Raw genomic sequence first — 25,831 nt, forward strand, 5'->3', positions numbered from 1 at the left:
AATCTTATTTTTTCTTCTTATTATTTTTTTGGACTATGGCCTTGACAATTATCCAGTAACCAGGACTAATATAATTGGCCAATATAATTAAAAGTGCGAATAATAGTACAGAGCGTAGAAATAGGGGTCGCTTTGCCGAACTTGCACGGTCCCAATATAAAAACGTGACATCTAAAAGTACTACAAATGCATATTATATAATAATTAGAGAGAAAATAAGGGAAGTCATGGTAAAATATTGTTTTTTATTCATTACACCATACATAATAACATCAAAGTCAATGGTAGGTATTGTTTCTATCACAAGTTGAGCCAAATCATTCCTGTTTTGCACTTAATTAACTATTGGTATACAGTCCTTAATTTAAACTATGAACACTGGAGCCAAGTTAGCAATACCACTGTAATCACACTTTTGCAGTATCCAGATCAACGTTATACGAATCTGTTTTGCAGTAACATTTTGTACAATAACTTGCAGTCCTGATGAAAAACACAGCCTTTTTGAAGGAGATATAGCCCTAAAATGGTAAACCTTATTATTTGTTATTCGTAAGCAAATTTGTTGGTGTTACGGTGGCTTGTAACTCACTGAGAGCCAGCAATATCAATTTAATATTAACTTTAACGTCTACAGCCATCTTTCTAAAGTGAGCTATTTCCTTCTTCAGCAAATTCATCCTGATATCTGCGTATCTATCGGCTTCCTGGTGGTTCATCTCAAGCATATAACCTAAGCCTACGTCTACATATATCTGTTCTAGATCACTAATTTCTCCTTGGGCTAAAATACCTCCCCCAATGTCTACTTTCACTACCATGTCTCGATCTTTTTCTTTAGATCTACGAACCGTTTTCACAGTTGTTTTTACTTCTTCCCAGTCTTTTAACTTCGTACTTTTGTCTTTAAGGATCACTACTATGTCTTCTAGGTCGGGTTTGAGTTTATCTTCAATGAAATTTTCATACTCTTTCACCTTTTCCTGGACTTCCTTGACATTCATTATGTGTATTTACAGTTTAACGTTTATATCAATATGAGCACTAAATAAAAGGAAATAACAGATCTACTCGATCTACTATAAAAACATAAATTTACAAAATAAACTTTTGAAATAAACGTAAATAAACTTTTGAAATTGACATAACCTAAGAAACAGATCCCATGTTTGAAGTTTAAAATAAGTATGGAATGTGACACCAAAAAATCGATGAAGTATGGATTTTAATCAGTATCTACAATAATCAAAATTTACGTAAAAATAAAGTATGCACAAATAAAAGATGGTTTTGTCCAAATACTTGGTTAATGTAGTATGTAGTAAAACTGTAGGTGATTCAATTTATCATTCGATATTAAAATACAGTTTTATGAAAGCCTGTTTTTATTTGAACAGTCCGTCGTGTTAGATGTGGCAACATCGTCGAGAGCTGTCAAATAGAGGGCCCAATTATAAATAAAATACAATTTTTAAAGAGTTTTATTTGATAAAATTAACACAGAATATTATTTATTTTACTGAGATAATACACACACTCATTAGTAAACCAAATACACTTATTATAAAGGTGCTATAATAAAATTATTTTAAAGGGAAATGTAGGTGATCAAAATTAAACTCACATTTTAAAGAAATTTAGGCACCTGAATCTTGAATGAATTTAGTATAATTATACAATAAATCAATAATAACTTCAGTTTGAGGTTGATTACATGAACATACATATATCTCTTGTAAAAAATTGTCTTTTCTAGAATAGTTTCTTCAATAAATGAACATTGATAATTCTATTTTTTCCATCAAACTAAATTAAAAACGCCCGATATCTATTAGCGAAATTAAAAATTTTTTCTAATTATTTGATATTTCATCATAATAATGCGTCATCAAATTGGTTTCACCAGATCAGCCGTGTGATGAATTACCGAAGTTATTTTTAACGTTTGCGTTAAAGTTAACATAACTGTAAAAGTTTGCGTTAAAGTTAACATATAACCGTTGATTGATAAATATAAAGGGGTCAGTATTTATCAGTCAACGATATAACTATCTCCATAACTATAAAACGTAAATTCGGTTTGATTGATCATCCACGGTAATGAGATGAGTTATTTTATTATTATAGATGATATAGGATAGGACGGAAGAAAATATTAAGTTGTCTAAAAAGAGAACCTTATGTAGAATCATTACAAGTTGGAGCGAGAAAGAGAATCACGAGAAGTTGGTATACCTACATACCGGTTACCGATGACAGAACAGCTGTTGGCTGTTCGGTGGTGAATCGTAAAAGTAGATAGAAAGAACTACTTGTACATGACTTTTACTTATGCCAAATTTACACTCAAGATCCAGTAGAGATAAACAAACCAAGACACGTCAAATGCGACTAGCGAGCACTCCCGAATCATAATTTACAATGTATAAACTTTGGAAATCATGATTTGGGATTTACAATGTATATAGGTACATTGTAAATTACGATTCGGGGTGCTCCTAGTAGCATTTTTAACGTGTCTTGGTTTGTTTATTTCTACTGCATCTTGATTGTAAATTTAGTATAAAACGCTTGGATTTGGATGTTTATAAATATAAATTTCAATTTGTATCTCTGGATTTGATTTTTGTATAATTTTTTAAATTGCATTACCATTCTAATTAGTTTTAAATTATTAGCTTTCTTTTTCATTTTTATTATTGTTTTAATTTTATTACCTACGTGTTTTTAATTGTTATCTTAGGTCTATGTTTGTTACGTTGGGATGTCCACGAGTTACTTTACGCAAAGATCCCTAGGTTCGAATTTAAATTATAGAAAATAACTTTCGATTACAGAAAATTACCCCTATTAAAAATACGCAAGTGTAGCTTAAAACAAAGTTTTTATTTGGGTGTTATCCGAAGAATGTTACAAACTCGACTGACTTTAAAAACATATTACAATATCTACACATTTCTTAAAACGGCAATATATTCTTATCAAGGGTTTCAATCTCAAGTGGGCTAGTAAGCCCAACCATCTCTTCACCTTAAAACAACGAAAAACAAGCCACATGGCCCGCCGTATGTATAAAGCAGAAATATCTTTTAAACACGGACACTGCCATATATATGACTCGACATTCTCCCACCTTGGGGGATTTGACAAAATTTCTCAAAAAATACAGAGAGTCACGAAAAATTACAACAAAATATCAAATAAAGTATGTATATATACACCGTAGACGTCAACGCCCTTCGGTAGGGATCTATGGAGGAGTATCACCAAGCCGGAAGCCCTTATCCCTTCCCGTACCGCTCCTCCATAGGCCGATCAGACGCCAGTTTATTCCAGACCAAGCCGTAGACTCTATTGAGTTTTATACTACGGCGTTGGCCTTTTATAAATTTCATGACCTAGCTGAGGCTCGAACCAGCGACCGCAAATCGCAAATCCACTAAACTTGTCGATCGACTGAGCCCCAGCTAACTGGACCGTCAAGACCGACTATCAAATAAAGTGAAAAGTAAAATATCAAAAAACAAACAGAGTCATGAAAAAATCAAGTCAAGAAAATGTCACTTGAATCTTACAGGAGTTTTAACTACCCGGCCACTTCGCTTACATCTTTCATTTAAATCGGGTGCTCTGCTTTTTGTCACTCCCGCACTTATTTCACTTGATTCTTCCTCAGCCTGGGGCTGACAATCGTTCTCTTGAGGCACTGTCTCTGGAGCCGCATCCCGTAGGGTAATACCCTGGATATTCTCGCCAGCAGTAACTGCCTCCATGACTTCCACTGGATAAAGCCTTTGCAACGGTCTCAGAAGTTGGCCTTGTGCCGTCGCAAGACGAACTAACCGCACCTGATTATCTCTACCGGGTAAAAGTTCAATAACTTTTCCTAAAGGCCACTGAAGACGCTTGATGTTGTCGTTGCCTACTAAAACGACATCCCCGATAGACACTTTAGACACTTTCGTCTTCTTCGTTCCCGCTTTGAGTTGAGCCAGATATTCAGCACGAAATCTTTTTCGCAAATGATTTCTCAACTCTTGCAAACGGCGTATTTTGCGTGTGAGAGAATTCTGCTCTAGCAAATCACAATCCGGCAACTCGTAACTGACTTGCTCACGTAAAAACATACCTGGCGTCAATGCGGCTAACTCAGTAGGATCATCCGAAATATACGTCAACGGCCGCGAGTTGACTATACTCTCACAATCACACAACAATGTCAATAAGTCTTCATAATTGAGAGACGCTCGGCCCAAAACTTTCACAATACCTATCACAAGTCCTTTCACAATACCTATTAATCGCTCCCAAAATCCACCCCACCATGCAGCAGTAGGGGGGTTGAAACGTCACTTAATACGTTGTGTAGAACTATATTCCGCGATCATGTTCCAGTCCAATTGCTTAAGCGCGTTCTCAAGTCCCGTAAAATTCGTTCCATTGTCACTATAAATCGTTCTCGGGCGTCCACGCCTGGCAACAAAGCGACGGAAAGCTTGAATAAATGCATTTGTTGACAAGGAGGTAACGAGTTCCAGATGAACTGCGCGATAAACGGCGTAAGTGAACAAACAAATCCATGCCTTCTCGCCCGATTTCAAGTAAAGAGGGCCAGCTAAGTCCACCCCGGAAATCTCAAACACTGCAGCATCTCGAACTCTATCGGCCGGCAATGAAGGCGTTTGTACTTCGAACGATTTCCCATCTTGTCTCTTGCACACACCACATTCTTTTAAAATGGACCGCACAATCCGTCTACCCCCTAAAGTCCAATATTTTTCGCGGAGCAAACTAAGCAGTCCCTGTGTACCAACGTGACAAGAGTTTTTGTGTAAGCTCAAAATCAACTTGCGCACTACAAAATGTTCACCCGGAAGTAAGATAGGCAGACGAAAATCTTCCGTGTCAATTCTCTCGGTAACGCGAGTTTTTAAAAGTATAAGTCCAAATTCATCGACAAACGTGTTTAGCGAGGAAAGTCGTTTCGTATCTGAACCGAACGCTTCGTTCTGCACTAACTTCAACACAAACATTTCTACTTTGTCGATTTCCTCCGCGACCAATTCGCCTGTAAGTTTTCCATTTGAATTTCTCGTATTGTAACAAAATCGTAGCGTCCAAGCCATCATTCTTAACAGTTTTGTGTACTGAGAAAAGTAACGCAGGTGCCAATCGTCGGACGTCATATTCAATAGTGACGAAATGGCTTTTTTCTTTTTCTCAGTGCCGACTTCTTCTTCATCAACCTCTACTTTTTGTTGGGGCCAATAATTTTCGTTTCTGTACAACCATTCCGGGCCCTCCCACCATCGAGATTCGAACAATTGCCGAACACCACAGCCTCTTGATGGAAGATCGGCAGGGTTGAGAGAACCAGGCACATATTTCCAACACTCAGCATTGGCTAAATTTCTAATCTCCTGAACTCTATTAAAAACAAAAACAGACCAGTCATCCTTACGTTGAATCCAAGAAAGGACCGTAGTGGAATCACTCCAAAAATAAGACTCAACATGCTGAGAAAATTGTCTTTTGACTAACTGATAAAGTCTAGCACCAATAGTGGCTGCCGACAGTTCCAATCTAGGTATAGAAATCTTCTTCAAAGGAGCCACACGACTCTTAGCTGCTACAAGAAAAATCGAAACACCATCATTCCGAAGAACTCTCAAAAACACTACGGCTGCATAAGCTTTCTTACTTGCATCTGAAAAGGTGTGCAAACTCCAATGGTCAGCTTCAATGGGCCCAGCCTGGATTAAACGTGGAATCTTAATACTCGACAGTTCAGGAAGATGAGTAACCCATTCACAAAATTCCCAAAGTTTCTGCAGCAACAGTTTAGGGAACAGAGATACTGGACAGGTAAAACCAATAGGGTCAAATATACTCTGAGCTACAGAAAGCATCAGTCTCTTAGTTATGGGTTCTTTTCCGACCACTCCCTGAAAAATTTCACCATTGATTTTTAGGGTGTCTCTTGAGGGGTCCCAGAGAAGACCAAGAACAGGGACAACTGTTTTTGTACTACCAGAAGACTCCCACCCTCTCAAATCCATCCTAGCTTCCTCCATGATGGCAGTTGCTTCTGATACGAACTTTCTCAACTCATTCTCATCGGTAACACTAGTCACACAATTATCTACATAGAACCCAATCATAATCCTTTCAATTCCTTTCAATTGTATTTTTAGAGTACGGCATATCATTACAACACATTTCTCCAGCGCCTTTATTAAATGAAATTCTATAGTAGCACTCAGAAGAAATGGACTACAGTTGACTCCAAAAACAACTCTCAAAATAGGAACCTCAAAAAATCTCTGTCCTTCGAATGTACAGAAATTTAAAGAAAAGCTTTTCGAATATCCGACACCACACCTATTTTTTGTTGTCTGAACCGTAATAGCACAGAAGGAATAAGTTCAATAAGATTAGGCCCTACCTCTAAACACTGGTTCAAAGAAGGACGACCCTGTTCATGAGATGATGCATCAAAGACTGGCCTAATTTTCGTGGTTTCGCTAGTATTTTTAATAACGGGCCTGTGAGGCAAATAGTGCACACAATTATTCTCTTCGGGATTATTTACTATTTCGATCACACCCTCGTTCAACCACTCATTGAATATTAAATTATACGATTCAAACAAATTGGAGTTTTTCAACTTACTTATTTAAAGTAGCATCTAACCTTCTTCTAGCGACAACTAAATTATCTGAAATTAAAGGATGCTTGTTCAACCAAGGTAACATAACCTCATACCTACCTTCGTTGTCACATCGGATAGTCTCATAGAGAAAATTCTTAGCCTCCTGGGCCGCCACCTCTCGTGTCAATTTTTCTACAGGATCGGTTATCCCAATAATATCAAGCTCCCAAAGTTTCGCCACAGAAGAACTATCAACAAACAACGCAATCGTCCCCAGCAAACAGGTTTGAGCCCAGTTACGTGATGATTACGTTAAATTTACGGCAAATTTCAACGAATACGTAACTCGGTGATTTATGACGGGAAAAAAACGTATTTCAGTGCCAAATAATTCACTTATATATTAGTGCTTCCTTTATACATGTTTGACATTAGAATAATATAAAATCATAATGACGAATATAGTACATGTTTTTTATAATAGGTGTGAATGTTGGTTACATCGCAAAGGTACGTGTATTTCACGTAATAATCACGAAACAGAAATAACTTCCTTTGGTTAAATTTTGAGAAATATTTTGGAAAACAAAATTTTACAACGGTGTTGGTTAAATACGTATCGCTTGAATTTTACTCACTGTATTTTATGGCCGTCGAAAAATTAGATTTATTTCACGTAAACGTTAAAGTAATGTAAATAATACCAATATTTAAACAAAAAGTTTATGATTTCGCTTTTAAAATCATTTAGAGTAACTATTTCAATCCAACCTTGATTTGAAGCTATTTTTTTCTTTAAAAATATCACAGGAACTAAAATGATCTTGAGTCTAATTTTCAAATCGCGGGCGGTGATGACGTACTACCAAGCCTTTCTCCTCCTTTTAATACTATCCCGTGACCACGGTACATGATTAACATAGTTGATGCGAAAACTAAATTAAGCGATTTATCGAATAATAGATACGTTTCGATAGGATTATTTTTTTATACTATTCTGGTATTGAAATAGATTTTTAGTAAGACCAATTAGTTAATAGTAGAAGAAATTTAAAAACAAAAAGAAAATACGTAATACTAATTTAAAGTAAGTAGAATAGTTTAACTGTAATTTAAAAATAATCGATTTTTATAATCGATGATCATAACCTCTAATTAATATCAGCTTCTCACATATTTCTCACACTCACAACAAAAAGTGAAACGTGAAGAGCTTTATTTCTCTCGTTTTATTTTAGGCGGGTTTATTTATAATAATGTCTTTCGTATTAACGTTTACCTCACTGCTCGAGGGTTGAAGAGCTGATGAAGCAATCAGAAAAAACAATAAAATGTCGAAGTGTCTTCCTCGAAATAAAAAGTGACCTGTGTGGTGTTTTGTGTTGGCAAATTTTTTAATGTGTCTTTAGGTCAGTACCATTTTTGGTTCATTATCTTGTAATTCTACTAAATAAATACATGGTTACCTATGCTTGTTTTATTTATATCATAATATGAGGATAAAATTATGTGATTCATAAGTTAATTAAGGTCGAATTATTTACGTGAACCGAGGACGTATCTTTTACGTGAATACTAATATATACATTCTCTAAAAGATACGTTAATCAACACGTATTTGCAACGTGAATTTCCCGAAATATTTTATTGCTATTTACGGTAAATAACACGTCTATTGAAGACGAGTTATTCACGTAATTTAAAGACGTATTTTCAATGTGACATTCCAACCAAATTTTCACGTGAAATTCACGTAAACAATTTACGTATATTGGTGACAAATGTACCTAAAATTCACGTAATTAACACGTCGGTCTGTTTGCTGGGTCATCATAGATGTGCTGAAATTAGAAGCAACTGCCGGCACCTTGCCCATAAGAGTCCAACCTAACAAAGTTTCAACTGCTACAAGACCACACTGTAACAGATATTTTCTCCCTGTATACAATTTGCCTACAACATCAGCTCCCAACAAAATCTCAATTGGTGCTATATGTCCGACATCGCTGAGCGAAATATTCATGTCACTATTCCTCAACCCAAGGGCCGTAATAAACAGGAGAGACATCTGCACAAATTTTTGGTTGATCTAAGGCATCAAATGAACAAGAGTAAGCTCCTTCACTCGCAGTTACCTTGTATAATTTATGTCGTTGTTCAGAAGTACTTTTACCGCCAAATAACGTATGTACGATATTTTCCGTTCCTTTAGCAGAAAAACCCATTTCGTGTGCGGTACGCTGTAAAATATAATATGTTCTCTGCGATCCAGTGTCAATAAGTGCCCTTACTTGTTTAGTACCATGTGCACTTCTTATGTTTACTCGCAGAGTTTGTAAAAAAAACCTGTGTATTATTCAAATTCGCAAGCGTCTGATCCTCAGTCCTATTTTCTTCCGAGCGGCTAATACTTGAGGTCGATGTATCAATTTTGTTAACAGGTAAATCAGGACACATCAAAACAACATGGGATTTACAACACAAAATACAATTCAAACGTGCTCTACATTTCTTCGAAGAATGTCGCACCTTCAAACATCGAAAACAGGCTTTCTTTTCTGACAATGTTCGACGTTTCTGTTCCATAGACAATTTTTGTGCTTTAAAACAATTGATACTGGCATACTGTCTTTCGCAAAAAATACACCTGTCAACCACATAATTTATCAACCCAGCAGCGGTCGCTGATGGCTGATCAGTTCCTTGCTTTGGTAATTTTATATTCTTCTTTTCAACCAGGTTATTGGATTTATATTTATTTTCAGTCGATAAACCAAAACCTTTCGTTGCTAAATTAATTTTTTGTTCATTTTGAACTCCATTTTGTAGAAAACTCATTAGCCCACTTAATCTTGTCTCCAAAGTTGAAACTTCTGCAGATTCTTCGACATTGTGCATGGATACGGAACCAGAAGGCCTTAAAAACTGTGAAGATCTATGCCATAGTCTGATCATATCCTCCGGTAAATATGACTCAATAAGAGGATACAATATTGCCGCATATTTGTCAGCAGTTATGCGTAAGGTCTCAAGTGAACGAAGTTGACTCTCTATCATATCATATAGTGCAGAAACATTACAAGAACTACTAGAAACTCGACTCAAAATTAACTTTAAGAGCTCCCTAATATATACTTCAATCTGGAGATCCTCTCTGCCAAACCTAGACTTCAAACTCTTTATAATTTTTGAGTAATTATCGGCTACTGCAGGAAAACTCTCCACTAAACGTCTGGCCTTACTATCGTCTACAGTGGCTTGTCTCAAATAAGCTATTTTGTCGTTTAAATCAATCGATGGATCATCATGCACTACTTTGAACTGCGACCAAAATGGAAGCCAATCTATCAAGTCTCCAGAATATTTCTTGAATTCGATTGGAGGTAATTTAAAACTGCGCTTACCTTTTATTGATGATTCTGAACTTACTAAACTGGGTCTGTCTTCACATTTGTACTTCAGTTCATAGTAGCGTGTGCTGTATCTATCCTTTGCCTCCATCTCACTGATTAATTCTGCTTCGGAAGCCTTTTCGACCATAGCTTCAAATACCGCACTTTCCACGACACAAATCTCATTGTACTTAACTTGTAAAAGTTCCCACTGTACACTAATTTGTTGCCAGGGTCGACTGTCCACCGTTTCAGATAACAAATTGTCCAAAACATTAGCAGCTGTCGTACGAAGCAGTACGAAGCACTGTTCGGCGTTTTGTTTCTAATTCGAATGCCATATTTTCTCGCTTAAAAAGGTAATAACTTCGGCCGAGCCTCACGACAAACGAATTTATTCGCCGGAAAAAAGTTTACACTAAAATAAGCGGAAACAACTAACTTTTAAGCACACCCGTATATAATTCCTGTCACTATAACTTTCGATTACAGAAAATTACCCCTATTAAAAATACGCAAGTGTAGCTTAAAACAAAGTTTTTATTTGGATGTTATCCGAAGAATGTTACAAACTCGACTGACTTAAAAACATAATATCCAATATCTACACATTCCTTAAAACTGCAATACATTCTTATCATAAGTTTCAATCTCAAGTGGGCTAGTAAGCCCATCATCGCTTCACCTTAAAACAACGAAAAACAAACCATATGGCTCGCCGTATGTATAAAGCAGAAATATCTTTTAAACACGGACACTGCCATATATATGACTCGACAATGTTTTTGATAATTTGGTGCTGCTTTATATTTGATATTAAATTTGATTTATTAAAAATAAAATGCCGCACAAGGTTCTGGCGGACAACCTGAAGCAGTGTTTTACGTTAAATATTCACTTGATTTCTATCTAAAAACAAATCAAAACATAAACCTAAGCCACAATCCTTATCATAACTACAGTGACTACAGAGTTATCTCATAACTTGAGGACGTTTAGTTAAATATGATAAATCACACCAATTCGAGGATTATAACTTAACTACAGGATAACTTTACGATTACGTTAACGTTAACTTCGGTCATCTATCACACGGCTGAATAATTTAACTTTAGACTTAAAATTTTCACTCAATCAACAAAAATCCACTATCACATAACTTTGAAGCAATTGCGGTCTTGTTGTCGGCTATTATAATTAGTTCTCTCCTTTCCTTCTAGCACCATCTTCTTTGTAAAATATTTTGCCAAGCATATTTTTGGAGCAGCACTTTCCAAGAGACGGTGTTTTTCTTGGAAAAGTTTTTAAAACGCATAATATGTTAGTTAACAACACACAGATATTTTTCTAGCACCTCTATTCACTGTTGCCAAATTTCAATATTGTGGCGTTGTGCTGCCATGCCTAATCCTATCAAAAATCACTTTTTTAACATAATTAATAAAGAAAATAAGCTTAATAAAGCCATTATTTGAGTAGATAAAAAATTATAATTTCACATTGGTAGGATAGGAACATATTTTTTATAAAAAAATGGACATTATGGATTATGAACAGAAAAAATGACAATGACGACCTTGAGCGTGACGTTTAGTGACGTCAAAGTTCGAGAAGTCAGATTTCACAACAAATGTGAATCATCCAGTGTTAAAGTTCTACATGATGTGATTATTTTTGGTGAACTAATCAAGGTACTGATCCCTATTTGCATGCTAAACAAAATATTCGTTTTGTTATTGGTATATATTCAAGAAACTAGCCGAAAACAGTAGTATATCGCGTTAAATCAACCAATAAATCTTGCCACATTGGCATATGAAAGTGTCATCACCTGATTTTGACAACCCAAACTTGATGATGTTAGCATAATGGTGATTTCAAATTTTAGAATGCCCATCCAGGCACCTCAGTGGACGGAGTTCCTCTCTTGCCCAGTTTGCTGCAACAGCTTTGATGAAAAACTTCGCAGTCCAATAAGTCTGGGCTGTAGCCACACGATATGCAGGGTTTGTCTTTCGAACTTACCAAGAAGACAGTGCCCCTTTGACCAGACGAACATTAGTATCGACATAGAAAACTTGCCCATCAACACTGCTTTACTGCAACTGGTTGGACCAAACGTAAGGAACGACAATGATGAAATTGACTGTAAGATTATTCCTAGGGAATACCTAGATTATTATTTACAATGTAAACGATACATAGAGCAACTTGCTTTATACTTAAAGCCCTATCCTAGTGGAAGTGTGTGTAGCAGTGGAAGTATCCTTTCGAGACCTATGCAAAGAAAACTAGTCACTCTGATCAACTGTCAGTTAGTCGAAGATGAAGGACGAACAAGAGCTATGCGAGCTGCTAGATCGTTGGGCGAAAGAACTGTTACAGAACTTATTCTGCAACATCAAAATCCCCAACAGCTGTCTGCGAATTTGTGGGCCGCTGTTAGAGCCAGAGGTTGTCAGTTTCTAGGTCCAGGTGAGTTTTTATAAGCAGATTTAACTATTTAATTGGACACTATGCTAGAACAACCTTGAAAACACCAAATCAGATTTTGGCGACAAATTGAAAAAAAACACGTTATAATATTTATCATTTTGAAAATAGGAATCTTTATGACCCTAATATGATAGACTATGAGCCCCTTCCCATTTCAGTTGGCCCACCTTTGGAATTTGCAGTTTATGACAATTATCATAATAAACAAGTGATAATCAACATATTTTTATAAGTTCCCATATTAATTATTATTGCATTTCTTACTAATATTTATTGAAAACATTACCCTTATGGTTTTTTTATTTATTTTAAATAATAATAAAAAAAATCGCTAAATCGTGGCTTTTGATTCAATTACATCAACATACATTGATTTTTTCATAATTATCTTTAAATCAGAGTTAGGCTATGGAAAATCGTATCAAAACAATTGTCAATTAATGTCAAATAGATTTTGTGATACTATAAAGCCTATTGCCGTTTGTCAGAATAAAGTCATCGATGGGAATGAGTGAAGGTAAAGTTACGGATGAGAACATTTGTTCAATCATCACTAGATTTTTTAATTCTCGAAAATCAATTCGAAAATCGCGAATATGTTTCGATTGTCACAGTATAGTGTAAGAAATATAGTTAGGAGATACAAAACCTCAGGTTTTGTCATCACAAAACCTATAAATAAAGGAAAAAGTAAAATAAATGAAGTGGATAGAAAGGGATTAAGACGCATTATAGTGAAAAACCGACATGCAACTTATCTAGATTTAAGTAGTTTTTGGAGTAAACTGGTTGGAACCCACGTTTCTAGATCGACATGTCACTGAGAGGTCCACAAATTAAGATTTTCTACTTACAAAGTGATTGACAAAGTTAAAAAAATCAATACGAATTCTTTGTGAAAATTTTAATTTTATCTCAGACTAACGAAAATCCAGTCTTAACATTACAACACAAGAAAAATAAGTTAAAATGGTCAAAAGAGCATTGAGGTTGGACAAATTCACTAAGGGATACAATACAATGGAGTGATGAATCCAGATTTGAAGTTTGTGTTGGAGTCGAGTTGGATACAGTAGGAGTCGAGTTATACGCAGGAAAAGTAAAGCTTTTCAGCTTAATGTTTTAACAGAAAAGTCAAATTTCCTACGTTTATCATGGTCTGGGGCAGCATGTCATTGAATAGTTTGGAAAAATTGCGTTTTATCGATGGAATCTTAAATACCGGCAAATATTATTTGAAGGTTTTAAATAATTTCTTACCGATTGTGGAACAAAGTCGTTTCAATAAGTTTAAATTAGCGAAAGATTTTGTCTTCCAACGAGATGGCGTAGGTAGCCATACCTCAAAAAAGAGTTTAAACTGGATTGGTGACCACGGTATACTACTTCTGGAATACGCTTTGAACAGTCCCGACTTGTCCCCGAGAAAAACATTTGGCCTCTTTTTTACGCGAAATAAAAAAAAAACATTGAGGAAACATTCTGCTAGATCCGTCAAAGAATTGAAGCATAACTTGCAAAAAATATGGGATTTGTTTACACCAGAGTGTTGTCAGAACTATGCCTCAAAGAATTTTGAATCTAATTAAAAATAAAAAAGATGTCACTTAGTTGTAAACTTTCACATTTGTTTTGTTAAAATTAGACATTTTTTGCATTTTTTTTTTTTAATTTGGTATTATTCTGTTTAATTAATCGTTCTTATTAATTTAAAACATATTTTGTATACTTTTGGAAATCCAAAAATTATCAATGAATTAAAACTTTCAAAGTTTAGGTATGCTGGGCTTTTGTTTTTGTTCTATAAAATTGGATTTTCTCTTAAATATACATTGGGCCAACTGATATGGGAAGGGGCTCGTATAGAATGCATAAAGTAAAGTCTCATATGTTCCTCACAGTCGGCAGTACATTATTTTGCCCATATAGAATGTTGTTGCTTGGAAAACCCACATATTATGAAACTATTGGTGGTTACAACGTTGTTCCAGTATAGCATTCAATTGTTGATTGTGGTGAATCAATAGAATTTAGAAATTTCACAATATTATACATGTCAATCTACATTGTAGAAAGCATGTAGGTACTTAAAATAGTAGTACTTAGTAGTTCTTGTAGTATTTTGGTGTTGTTGCTTATTATTAATTCGTCTCTAACTTCCTTTTTACAAAAGTGAAAACTACTTCATGTTTAAAATGGTGAAGAATAAGCTATGTTTAAACTGTCCTATCAAAACTAAAATATTACAGCACTATTTTTTGATTTTTTGCTTCTTTGGGAATACCCAAGCCCTAAATTGGGCAATTAATATCACTGAAGGCTAAATTTTGAACTTTGTGTATAATGGGTCTACATTGAAGCAAAAATGCCATAGGTCAAAGTGTACACAATACTTTGGATCTTTTATATAAAAATACAATAATATTGTCAACCCTATTTGTTTATGTTATGTTGATGTTATGTATGTGTATCTTGCTCCCAGGCTTTAGGTAATATTTGTTTTATGTTGAACAGCTGGTTAATAGTAAGGCTGTCCTGGTCTGAATCCGGCATGGTATTTTCCTATGATGTGCTCTGTGAAGTGGCTCAATCTCCTGTTTATGATCCATATAAACACCTTATAGCTTACACAGACTAAGGATATTCCTCTATAGATTTTGTAGCTGAGTTCCTCCCTTCTTGTGGACTGGACATATAATTGCTTTTTTCCAGAATTTCTTCAGTGTTCCACATATACAGTCGGAAAAATGAAAGAATACCCATGAACGAACATATAAAACACGCTGTATTTTCCTGTCACCGTGTCACACAAAAAATTGGCCAGCGCAAGTACATGTAATAATTATTGTTGCATGTATTTGCACTGGACAATTTTCTTTGTGACACTGTGATAGGAAAATACAGCGTGTTTTATATGTTCGTTCATGGGTATTCTTTCATTTTTCCGACTGTATGTGCTATTAGTTTAAGGAATCTATGTATCAATGTGTGTCCTCCAATTTTGAGAATTTGAGCTGGTATTGTTTCAATACCTGGTGATTTATTATTCTTCAGTACTTTAATATTATCCATTATTTACTATCCTTTGGATGGGTATGTTAATGCATTACTCTGGTTCTGATCAGTTATCTTGAATCTGCTACTGCATGGGCTGTATTTGTTTGTATTTGTCCTGTAGACCCTGAAATAGTTTTTCACGCCTTTTTTATTGCTACATCATCATTGATCATTTGTCCTTACTATTTCCAAAAAGAGTTGTTTCATAATTTTTATATTTATAGGTTCCTCTAGTGTCACCCTGAATGAAATCTTTCTTCATTTTTAGTATTTGGTCGTTTTTGTATCTTATCTTCTTTCTTCTGCATATTTTATCTGCTTTTCTCCATTCTTCTTCAAATTGTTTGTGCCTTTCTCTTCTTTGAGTATTTTGCACCTATAGCTAATTTCTTATGTATTGCTTGTTCACATTATTCATCAAACCAAAATTTTTGTCTTTGATGTTTTATTAATTCCTATCCTTTTTCTGTTTCCCGTGTTAACCTTTTAATCTTATTCCGTTCATCTGGTATTGTTTCCTCTCTCTCTGCTAAGAGTTCTCTATTTAATTCATCTTGCAATAAATTTTCTACTTCTGGATTTTTCAGGTTGTCCAGGTTTAATTTTCCAGTCTTTTGGTGTTTATTCTTCTCCTGTCTGTTGATACAGCATTAAAATTTTATTTGTAATATAAAGTGATCAGAACCCCATACTGCTCCCCACCTAGCTCTCGTATTCATTGCATTTGTTGCAGCTCTTTAGTTTATGAAAATAATGATCTCTCTGGTTGGTTGTTTGACTATTTGGTGATGTCTCCTTTAAGGAAAAAAGATTCAGCTTATGATCATTCCCTTTCCAGCAGCGAAGTCTATTAGTAGGCTTCCATTTTCATTAGTTGTATCGTGGAGGCTACGCTTATCTATTGTTTCCATGTATTCTGTTTCTGGCCCAATCTAAGTATTCATGTTCCTGAGTATTATTTTTAAATCATTTTTTTTTTACTGATTATATGTGGTGTCTAGATGTTGATGAAAAATTGTAATGTTAAATATCTTTAATTGAATTCACTAAATGGCTGGAAGTCAAGTATTTTGCATTTTATTTTCTTGTCCAGTATGAACACACTACCAGCTCTTTACTGTCAGTTGGTTTACCACTTTGTAAAATAATGTATGTTCATGTGTCTCTGATCTCATTACCTGGCCATTGTGTTTCTTGAACTGTCACAGTTGTGATTTTGTATCTAGATAGCTCAATTAGTAGGTTTCGCTGCGCACCATGTTTATCTCGAATACCATATTTCGTTGTCCAAGTTATCGCCAGTCAATCTGTCTTATACTCTGAGGCTCATCTGTTGGATAGATAGATAGATAGATAGAATTTATTCGTCTAGAAATTTATACAATGTATACAACATTACACAAATTTATCTGACTAGTCAAAAAAATATTATACCTATGTTATACAAATGTAAACACATTAAAAAATTAGTACATTAAAATTTACAAAAAAAAAATACATTACAAGAAACACAATAAAAATTTAAAAATTCTTCAATACTGTAAAAAGCATGGTTAACTATAAATGTTTTTAGATTTTGTTCAAAGCATTTAATAGTGCCACGATGCATCTTATGTGTCACCGACATGTCAATGAACTTATTAAAACATTTGATCCCAATGTAGGTAGGAGCATGCTGTGCCACTCCCAGGCGGGAAAAAGGCTGGTGTATGTTATCCTTGAGGCGTGTGTTATGTGAATGTAGATCAGCGTTCCTAAGGAATGTTTGCTCATGTTTTTTATGTACATTGTTAGTTGTAAAATATATAGGCTAGGAAGAGTCAAGATGTCAGCTTTTATAAATAGTGGTTTACATGATGTAACTATGGTCTTTTGTTGGTATGGTTGGTTCCGTAACTATGGTCTTTTTTCCACGAATGAGTAGTTGACCCATAGCTCAACCCTCTTTTTGGAGGACCATTTCTCCCTTCTTCATCAGCCCTTACCCTACCTTACCCTGTTGTTGGTTATCCAATCTCGGTTAAGGTTGCTCAGGACTTAGTGTATATACACTATACACTACTATACATTCTACCAATAGATAACCTTACACTCAAACCTCAATTATTTCTCAAAATGTTTCTTGTTGTACTTTTTATATAGGTATCGAAGTTATATTCCATTCTTCGGAATTTTTCCTAAAGTCTGTAAAATTGTTTTTTGCTGTCTAGACTTCTCGGCTGGAATTCTCTTAATATGGACACAATAATGACAGATTTTGTGGTCTATGTGATTTATGTTAATAGCGTTTTTATACTTATTATAATAATAATTACTCTATCAAATTAAAACAAAAATATTCTCATGTTAGTAATGCTGCCATAAATCATCATGAAGTAAATCAACGTGTTTTAATCTCAATAAAATAAGTGTTTACTGTTTATGACTACTAAATACCTACTTTTATGAGTTTGTTCCTGCTTTTCCTCCTAATTTAACATTGCATTGCTTGTAACAGGAAAGTGTCAATGTCGTTATATGGTTATTTGATAAGTTGAGCTTTCTTTAACTAAATTATTTCAGAAGTAGATGTCAAAAATACTGATACCGCAAGTTTTGTGCATTAAAACATTAAGACTGTAAATGGTGCTACAGCCCTATGGAAGAGCCTCAACCTTCCCAAGTCTATTACGCCAGTCAGTCCTATCCATTGCCAACCGTTGCCAGTTTGCTGCGCCTATTTTTCTCCCATCCTCATCTACACCATCTTTCCATCTGAGTTTTGGCTTACCCCTATTTCTACTTCCCACAGGTTGTGACATAAGGATTCATCTAGGAGGGTTGTTCTGCTGTGATCTTCCTAGATGTCCTGCCCATCTTAGTCTTCCTATTCTTATAAGAGATACTACGAAATTTTTGTTTATATCTGGTATACCTCGCAGTTGTACCTCCTCCTCAAAACACCATTTTCACAGATGCCACCGAATATTCCTCTCAGGATCCTTCGTTCAAATATAAGCAGAAGGTTTTCATCTGCCTTGGAGATGGTCCATGCCTCTGATCCATATGTCAACACTGGTTGTATAAGGGTTTTGTATATGGTTATTTTTGTTTTTTTGGCTTAAGTTTCTGCTTCTCACATGTCTACTAAGTCCAAACTAGCATTTGTTTGCTAGGATTATCCTTCGCTTGATTTCTTCAGTTATGACGTTGTCCTTGGTGATCAGGGAGCCTAAGTATGTGCTGTAAATTTGTATAAAGACTTTAAAATTTTTCAGCAGGTAGATTATTTTCAAACTTACACAATAAAATAGATTAGATAGTAATATTTATTCAAATATTACTTTTAGCTTTGCATTTTGACAGTATATTTTTACCTTAATGACAAAACGTTAAATAAGTATTTATTTTTTAATACTATCGCATTTCTATTTTGTTGATGTTCTTGATAGATATATAAACATTGTTGATTGCATGATTCTATACTATTTCTGAACTAACATGTATGTATAATGTTTCTGTATTTTATTTTTCATTAGGTATTCCTAGTATTACAGTAATACAGCACAAACTGCATGCAACATAAGTGCCAGATAGTTATTTATTCTAAAATTAATTACCTACTTTGTGAACACATCTGTTTCAGTTTACTTAATTTATAAATTCCGCAGTGAGATAATAGAAATCTTCTAGTAAATATGTGTATCTAACATTTAATCACTAAATGATAGACATCTATCTTTTCATAAAAATCCTCTGTTTCTAGTAATAATTTATAGTTTTTATCTCCATGAAAGAAGTATGAATATCATATCTTTATCATTGTATCGTTGCCAAAACAACTTAATACTTTTTTTTGTATTATTTTTATTAATATTGTACACTAAAACCAATGTATCTGCATCCGTTAGGAGAAGTGATAACAGACGTTTGTTTATGCGGTAAAAGTGACCTTGGGGGGTTTTTGTTAACCCTGTTTACCTGTACACATGTGATATTAGAGAGTTATTGCCAACGTCTTTTAAGTCGACCTGTAATAAAAGATCGTTTATTTTGACATATAAGCATGCGCAGTATTGCGTCTTTTATTTTTGTCTTTTAATAAAATACAGGCCGCCTGTATTTAAGGAAAATTAGAGGACACCTTTATTTTAATAAAAGTTCCTTTATTTTGACATAACGTGTCAAAAATGTGAAGAAAGGTCTAACTTCACTTGTATTTTGAATTTATCTTGTCGCTTCTTTGGATTGATAATTTATGTATTGTGGGATTGATATTTGATTAAACTTTCATCATTAAAGTTGTATGTTGGGTTTTATTTATTAAAAACAACTCTACTTAAGTAATATTCTGAGATATAGATTATTGATGTTTTGACCCAAACGAATATAGAAAAGAACATTTTATTGAAGCTTGAGTTATTACAAGAAGTTGTAAAAAGGAATATTATGTAAATAATTTTAAATTGTTACTAATTACAATGATCAGACTTAAAATATCAGTAACTCATTTATTAAACTCAATATATTTTACATTTTTCTATAGAAATAAATATTTATTGAAGATATAAGAGATTGAAGATATGATCAATAAATTTTAATGAAAGTTAGGATTTGTTAAAATTCTAGATTCAAAATAGAGTTCTATTCAACAGATATATAACAACAGGTTAACAAAATAAAACAAAGGTTCAAGTATTTATTTTTGAAAATTTAATCTTTTATAGATTAGAATCTATAAAGTTTTTAATCAAAAGTATTAATACACTTTCATTTTCATGCCATCTTCTTCTTTTGGTTCTTATCCGTTTCGAATGTTGGAAATCATATAGCAATCGTAACCTTGCTAGCTGCGATTCGAAACAGTTCCATTGATATTCTCCCTCTACCAGGTCTTCGCTTACCTTTGACTGTACCTTGCAATATGTACTGCAGCAGGGAGTAACGGTGCTGATTTATCATATGTGTCCCAGATACTGCAGTTTTATGCGTTTAATGGTAAACACAATCTCCAATTCCTTCTTCATTCCTCCTTGTTCGTGATCCATTTCATGCCATCGGTATTTGTTTATTTAAACATTGCCAAAAAAATTAATAAAAACTAGCATAAAGCTTAATTCTTCTATTATCTTTTTGTATATCGGGAAGTTTATCTGACAGATTAGAGGTCTTTTCATTTTCAGATAACTAATTATTGGGAAGTTTATATAACAGTATCCTTAGTATCTGTCTTTTCAGCTCCGGATAACTAGTTAACGGGAAGTTTTTCTCTGTCAGATATCTATTAGTATCTAATCTGTCAGATAAACTTCCTGATAACTAGTTATCCAGAGGTGAAAAGAAAGAAAGAGGGCCATAATGGATAAAAGATCAAACGCCAATAGCATGTATGTATATATTTATAAATTTATTATTTAAAACCTGCTAATGATCATAAAATACTTAAAATCAGTCACCAATATAATATTTATATTTATTTATAAATTTATTAACAAACTGCAGTCCAATAAAAATAAAATTAGTTTAAGTGCTAGCTTTAAATGTCGAACAATAATTTTAAACAAACACACACACAATTTAGTCGCATTAGATTAGCTCCTAGTTGAAAATGTACTGCCACAGCTTCTATATCAATATCAACAGCACGCTCATTTGCCAGTATTTCAACGTTTTCTGTATTATGTACTACTGCAATATGTAAAACTGAACAAGCTGATATTATTCTTTGAATAAAAGGTAACTTGCATCTCATTACATATGGTAAAATGGGAAATCTCTTCACAATACCAAATGTTCTTTCAATAACAATTCTTGAAGGGATTTGTGATGGATTATAAAAACACAACTTCTGTCTGAAAATTCTCGAATGGTGTCATTCGGTAGTTGTAGTTGAGGAATGGATATCCACTATTCCCTAATAATATATTCTCCAGAAATTCCCCATTACATATACCCATAATGCAAAAGTATTTAAAAACTCCTAAAATAGTATTTCCAATTTATTGCACTTCCATATTATTGAACGATGAGTATTATGGGATATATTATGTTGTTCTCTAAACATCTTTACATGACAAAATAATTAAATTTAACGTTTTACTCTTCAATTATCTTATTTTAATTTATATCGACAAATGGAATTTTATAGGTTATTTTTATATTTACAAAAATATTTCATGTCATTTGTCAAAATAAAAGATTCTTTAACTGCGTTTGCAATACCACTCTTTTAGACCCGTCCTGTATTTGTCCTTTATTAAAGTATCCTGTAATAAAGGATCCTTTATTTGCCGGTGGCAATAACTCTCTATTATGAACTGGCCTTTATAATTCACCTCCATTTTCCGTCTTGTACATTCTTAGATTAGATAACCAATGGTTGAAGCAACGTGCTCTGTGTACAGCTGGTTCTGGTTCCAAATCCAGTGGAGAGCTTCTTGTTATGGTGCCTATCTGTCACGGATGTTGGACACTAACAGGCTATTTTGACTTTATTAAATGCTGGCCAGGATATTTTTCTTTTTCCTTAAAAGTTCCTTTACCTTGAAGTATGGTCCGAAGTAGGTCGTATCGTTGTTCATTATGCATTATATCGACACCTGATATGAAAAACATTGTTACTCCACTTACAATGTTTTTCAACTCTGGTTTAAATGATATATATAAAGGATAACCTTCATTTTGGTCTAAAAACTTTTATCCTATCTTTTGTAAATTTAAAGTTGGGTATTTAACAAAATAACCTCATTGTAAGTGCAAATTTTTAATCACTTGGTAGAAAAAAGATTGTAACCAATGTTACAATATTGAAAGTTTTTATTATCGATAAATATTTTTTATAAAAACATTGTAACATATATATCATTTACGACCGAACTAACTTCAACCGATAAAAATAAGGTACCTGATGCTCACAGTGGATTGCACGCTCAAGAAACACCGACAGCGGAAACTTCTACGTGCATCAAAGGTACAAATGTATCATTAGATACGTCTGCTAAGAAAAGGCAGTATCCAAAGAAGAAAAATCTTGTAGGACATTGGATCTTGGACAAAGGGATCCAAGTACATATTGCAAAATGAATATCTTGAAGAAACTGAGAAACTCTGGCCACGACTGTACTAGAAAAACGACAAAATTAACCAAAAAGAAAGAATTGGGACCTGGATGTAACTATAAATGTAACACAAAATGTAAATCGGAATTATCTGAACTCAATTTATTTAAATGATGAAAGGTTTGCTAATGCGAATCCTTGCGAGACCATGTGAGCCCGAAAACTCTCGAAACCCCAGAAGATGACGTGCCTTAGGCACCAGATACCCCGGTGTCTGTTTCGATGGCGTATTTGTGTTCAGCAGCCCCAAAAACCCATGAGTAATCCCCATCTGCATCAATTTAATGCCGAAACTTGTCGAAACGCCAGAAGAAGACCTGCCTTAGGCACTAGGTGCTCCGTGGGTCGGATCTGATGGCGTATTTACGTTCAGCAGCCCCAAAAACCTGTGAGTAATCAGTTTACAATAATTTAGTATCGAAAGCTCTCGAATCTCCAAAGGGTGACGTGCCTTAGGCACCAGGTACTCCGATGTCTGTTCTGATGGGGTATTCGTGTTCAGCTCCAAAAACCTAGGAGTAATCCATTTGCATCAATGTTGTACCGAAGACCCTCGAAAATCCAGGAGCCCCTTTCATTAACCTTGGAAACCAGGTGCTCCGCGAGTCGGTTCTGGTGGCATATTCGTGTTTAGCGATCCCAAAAACCCATGAGTAATCTGTTTATATCAATTTAATGCCGAAAATCCTCGAAACTCTGGATGACGTCCATGGAAGGTCAAGGTCAAAGTAAAGGTCGCCATTGGATAGCCAGGAAAAAATCCTAGACTACTAGTACTTTTCTTTGATCCAAAATTCTACATGTTGCCAGATAACCAGTACTTAGCTCATGGAATTTTAATACCCAGTAAATCTTATAATTTTCCTAGTTTGTGCCTCTATATCTTGAAAATCCTCCATACGATCGAGATGTGCCCATGAGAACTTTTTATCAGGATGCTTCAAAGAGTATTTTCCCAAAGTATTGTAGCGTGATTAGTGTAATTACTTCTAATTACAATAAAACTAGCGGTTCGTAATTTATATACGACTTTATTTATATAAGTTACAGACGAATTTATCTTATACACTAAACTTATTCACAAAATATGCCCGTATTTATACCCAGTTGTTATTCTGGAACAATCGACTCCCATCTCGAGCTATCGGCTTGTTCCGCCTACGTGACGTACCTTCCAGAATTCTCCGGCGAGGCCTAGCACATCCGATTACGTCATTCTCGAGGTGTTTACTGTTATACGGGGATCGGCCAAGATTTCTCTTCCGCTACACTGCTCCCCTCTTAAGATCTGAGCGTCTCGATCAGCAACTCTAAATGAAGGCCCAGGATGGCGGAATCTACACGACTCTCCAGCTCTGCATACACCCTTCAAGAAGAAATAACAGTCTACTGTCTTTGAAGGGTACGACATCTTCGGGTTCATGCAACACACAGTGATTTGTACACCAGTTCCTCTGAAGACCACTTCAAGCATGCTTCTCACAATCTTCCAATCCAGATTTTCTACTGCATGGCCTATTTTTGGTAAAGCCAAATTTTTGATGTCATAATTACACACGATTTTCTTCAAATTAGTTAGAACACGCCATATGTTCTCGTAGCTTGGCGTGTCCGTATAAGACTTTCTGGTCACCATATACAGCAAAGATCGAGGACCATCTTCCAATCGCAGTACTCTTCCAATTTTAGGCTGCTGATTTCTTAACTCGTCCAGGCGGCCGAACTTTCTATTGAATACGGACGATATTCCTTTAGTCATCTCGAGGTCTTGGGCAACACAGTGGGCCAGAGAGACGTTTTCTGGAACACCAAACAGATCTTGCTGAACTTCTGTGGTCACGCCGAATCTAGCACTCTTTCTCGCTGCGTAATTTGACATAAATTGATTAAAACTTGGCTGTGCGACATCTTTCATCTCCTGTTGGAGGACTCGTGCTTCTTCTGTTTCATTTGAGCCAGCATATGGTGCAAGACGATTTATGTGAATAACTTTTGGTTTACCGTTTGGCAACTTCTTAATTCTATATATTACGTCATTTATTTTCTTCTTAACTTCATATGGACCTTCCCATTGTCTTTGCAGTTTAGGACATAAGCCTCGACGACGTTGCGGATTATAAAGCCAGACAAGATCACCTACTTCGAAGCTTTCATTCTTGCATCGAGAATCATATTGATCTTTCATTCTGTCACTGGCTATCTGGATGTGTTGTCGGGCAAGTTCATGAATGTTGTTCATTCGTAATTTCAGGCGGTCAACGTAGTCTTCGCCTGCAACATGTTCCTCGGAAGGTCCGCAGCCAAACTCTAGGTCGCAGGGCAACCGAACTTCACGACCCAACATCAGGCAGGTTGGTGTTTGACCTGTAGTTTCATTTACGGCCGAGCGGTAGGCCATCAGGAATAAATGAATGTGTTGGTCCCAATCTCGCTGATGTTCAGATACAACTTTGGACAAGTGTTTACCCATCGTTCGGTTCATCCTCTCGACCATCCCATCTGATTGAGGATGCAGGGGTGTTGTTCTGGTCTTATTGGCACCAATCAATTTACAAACGTTTTGGAAAAGAGCTGACTCAAAGTTTCGCCCTTGGTCGGAGTGGATCTCCAAGGAAACACCAAATCGGCTAAAGAATTCTTTAACAAGTACCTCTGCAACGGTAGCAGCTTCTTGATTTGGTAATGCATAGGCCTCAGTCCATTTTGTAAAATAATCCATGGCTACCAGGATGTATTTATTTCCAGCATCGGTTTCTGGAAATGGACCTGCAATGTCGATAGCTACTCTTTCCATAGGACTTCCAACATTGTACTGTCTCATGGGTGCTCTCTTTTTACCAACCGGACCATTACCGGATGCACACGGTTCACATTTTCGGCACCATCTTCTTACATCATCTTTACAGTTCACCCAATAGAACCGTTCTCGAACCTTTTGCAGAGTCTTCGTAATACCAAAGTGTCCACCTGATGTACCGTCATGCAACTGACGCAATACTTCTGACACTTTACTTTTAGGTACAATTAACTGAAGCTTAGATTCTGTACCATCATCGTTCTCAAAGGTTCTGTACAGAAGATCATCTTTTAGTACCAGGCAATTCCATTGGCTCCAGTAGGCCTTGACTTCTGGACTA

General features: G+C 35.2%; 2 protein-coding genes across 4 annotated transcripts in view; one reads left to right on the forward strand and one right to left on the reverse strand.

Annotated features, from left to right (window-relative positions):
• Nucleotides 1-225: 225 nt before the first annotated feature.
• On the reverse strand, nucleotides 226-1,181 carry LOC114328033 (protein UXT homolog). Its single transcript, XM_028276773.2, has one exon. The coding sequence runs from the start codon at nucleotides 1,002-1,004 to the stop codon at nucleotides 540-542; it is 465 nt and encodes a 154-aa protein (XP_028132574.1). The 5' UTR covers nucleotides 1,005-1,181; the 3' UTR covers nucleotides 226-539.
• A 10,483-nt stretch (nucleotides 1,182-11,664) lies between these two features.
• Nucleotides 11,665-25,831, forward strand: part of LOC114328037 (roquin-1) — a 143,279-nt gene continuing 129,112 nt past the window's right edge. For 2 of the 3 annotated variants that reach the window (XM_028276776.2, XM_028276779.2), the window contains exon 1: nucleotides 11,670-12,519. In XM_028276776.2, the coding sequence (XP_028132577.1) occupies nucleotides 11,913-12,519 (607 nt within the window). In that variant the 5' untranslated portion in view covers nucleotides 11,670-11,912. Of the gene's footprint in view, nucleotides 12,520-25,831 lie in introns of all 3 variants that reach the window. The other variant, XM_028276778.2, reaches the window with a different exon arrangement.

The sequence above is a fragment of the Diabrotica virgifera genome, chromosome 9 (assembly GCF_917563875.1).
Source record: "Diabrotica virgifera virgifera chromosome 9, PGI_DIABVI_V3a".
Classification (NCBI taxonomy): domain Eukaryota; kingdom Metazoa; phylum Arthropoda; class Insecta; order Coleoptera; family Chrysomelidae; genus Diabrotica; species Diabrotica virgifera.

Excerpts from the sequence above, each read along its gene's own strand:
- LOC114328033 (XM_028276773.2), bottom strand. The coding sequence starts at position 1,004 with ATGAATGTCAAGGAAGTCCAGGAAAAGGTGAAAGAGTATGAAAATTTC.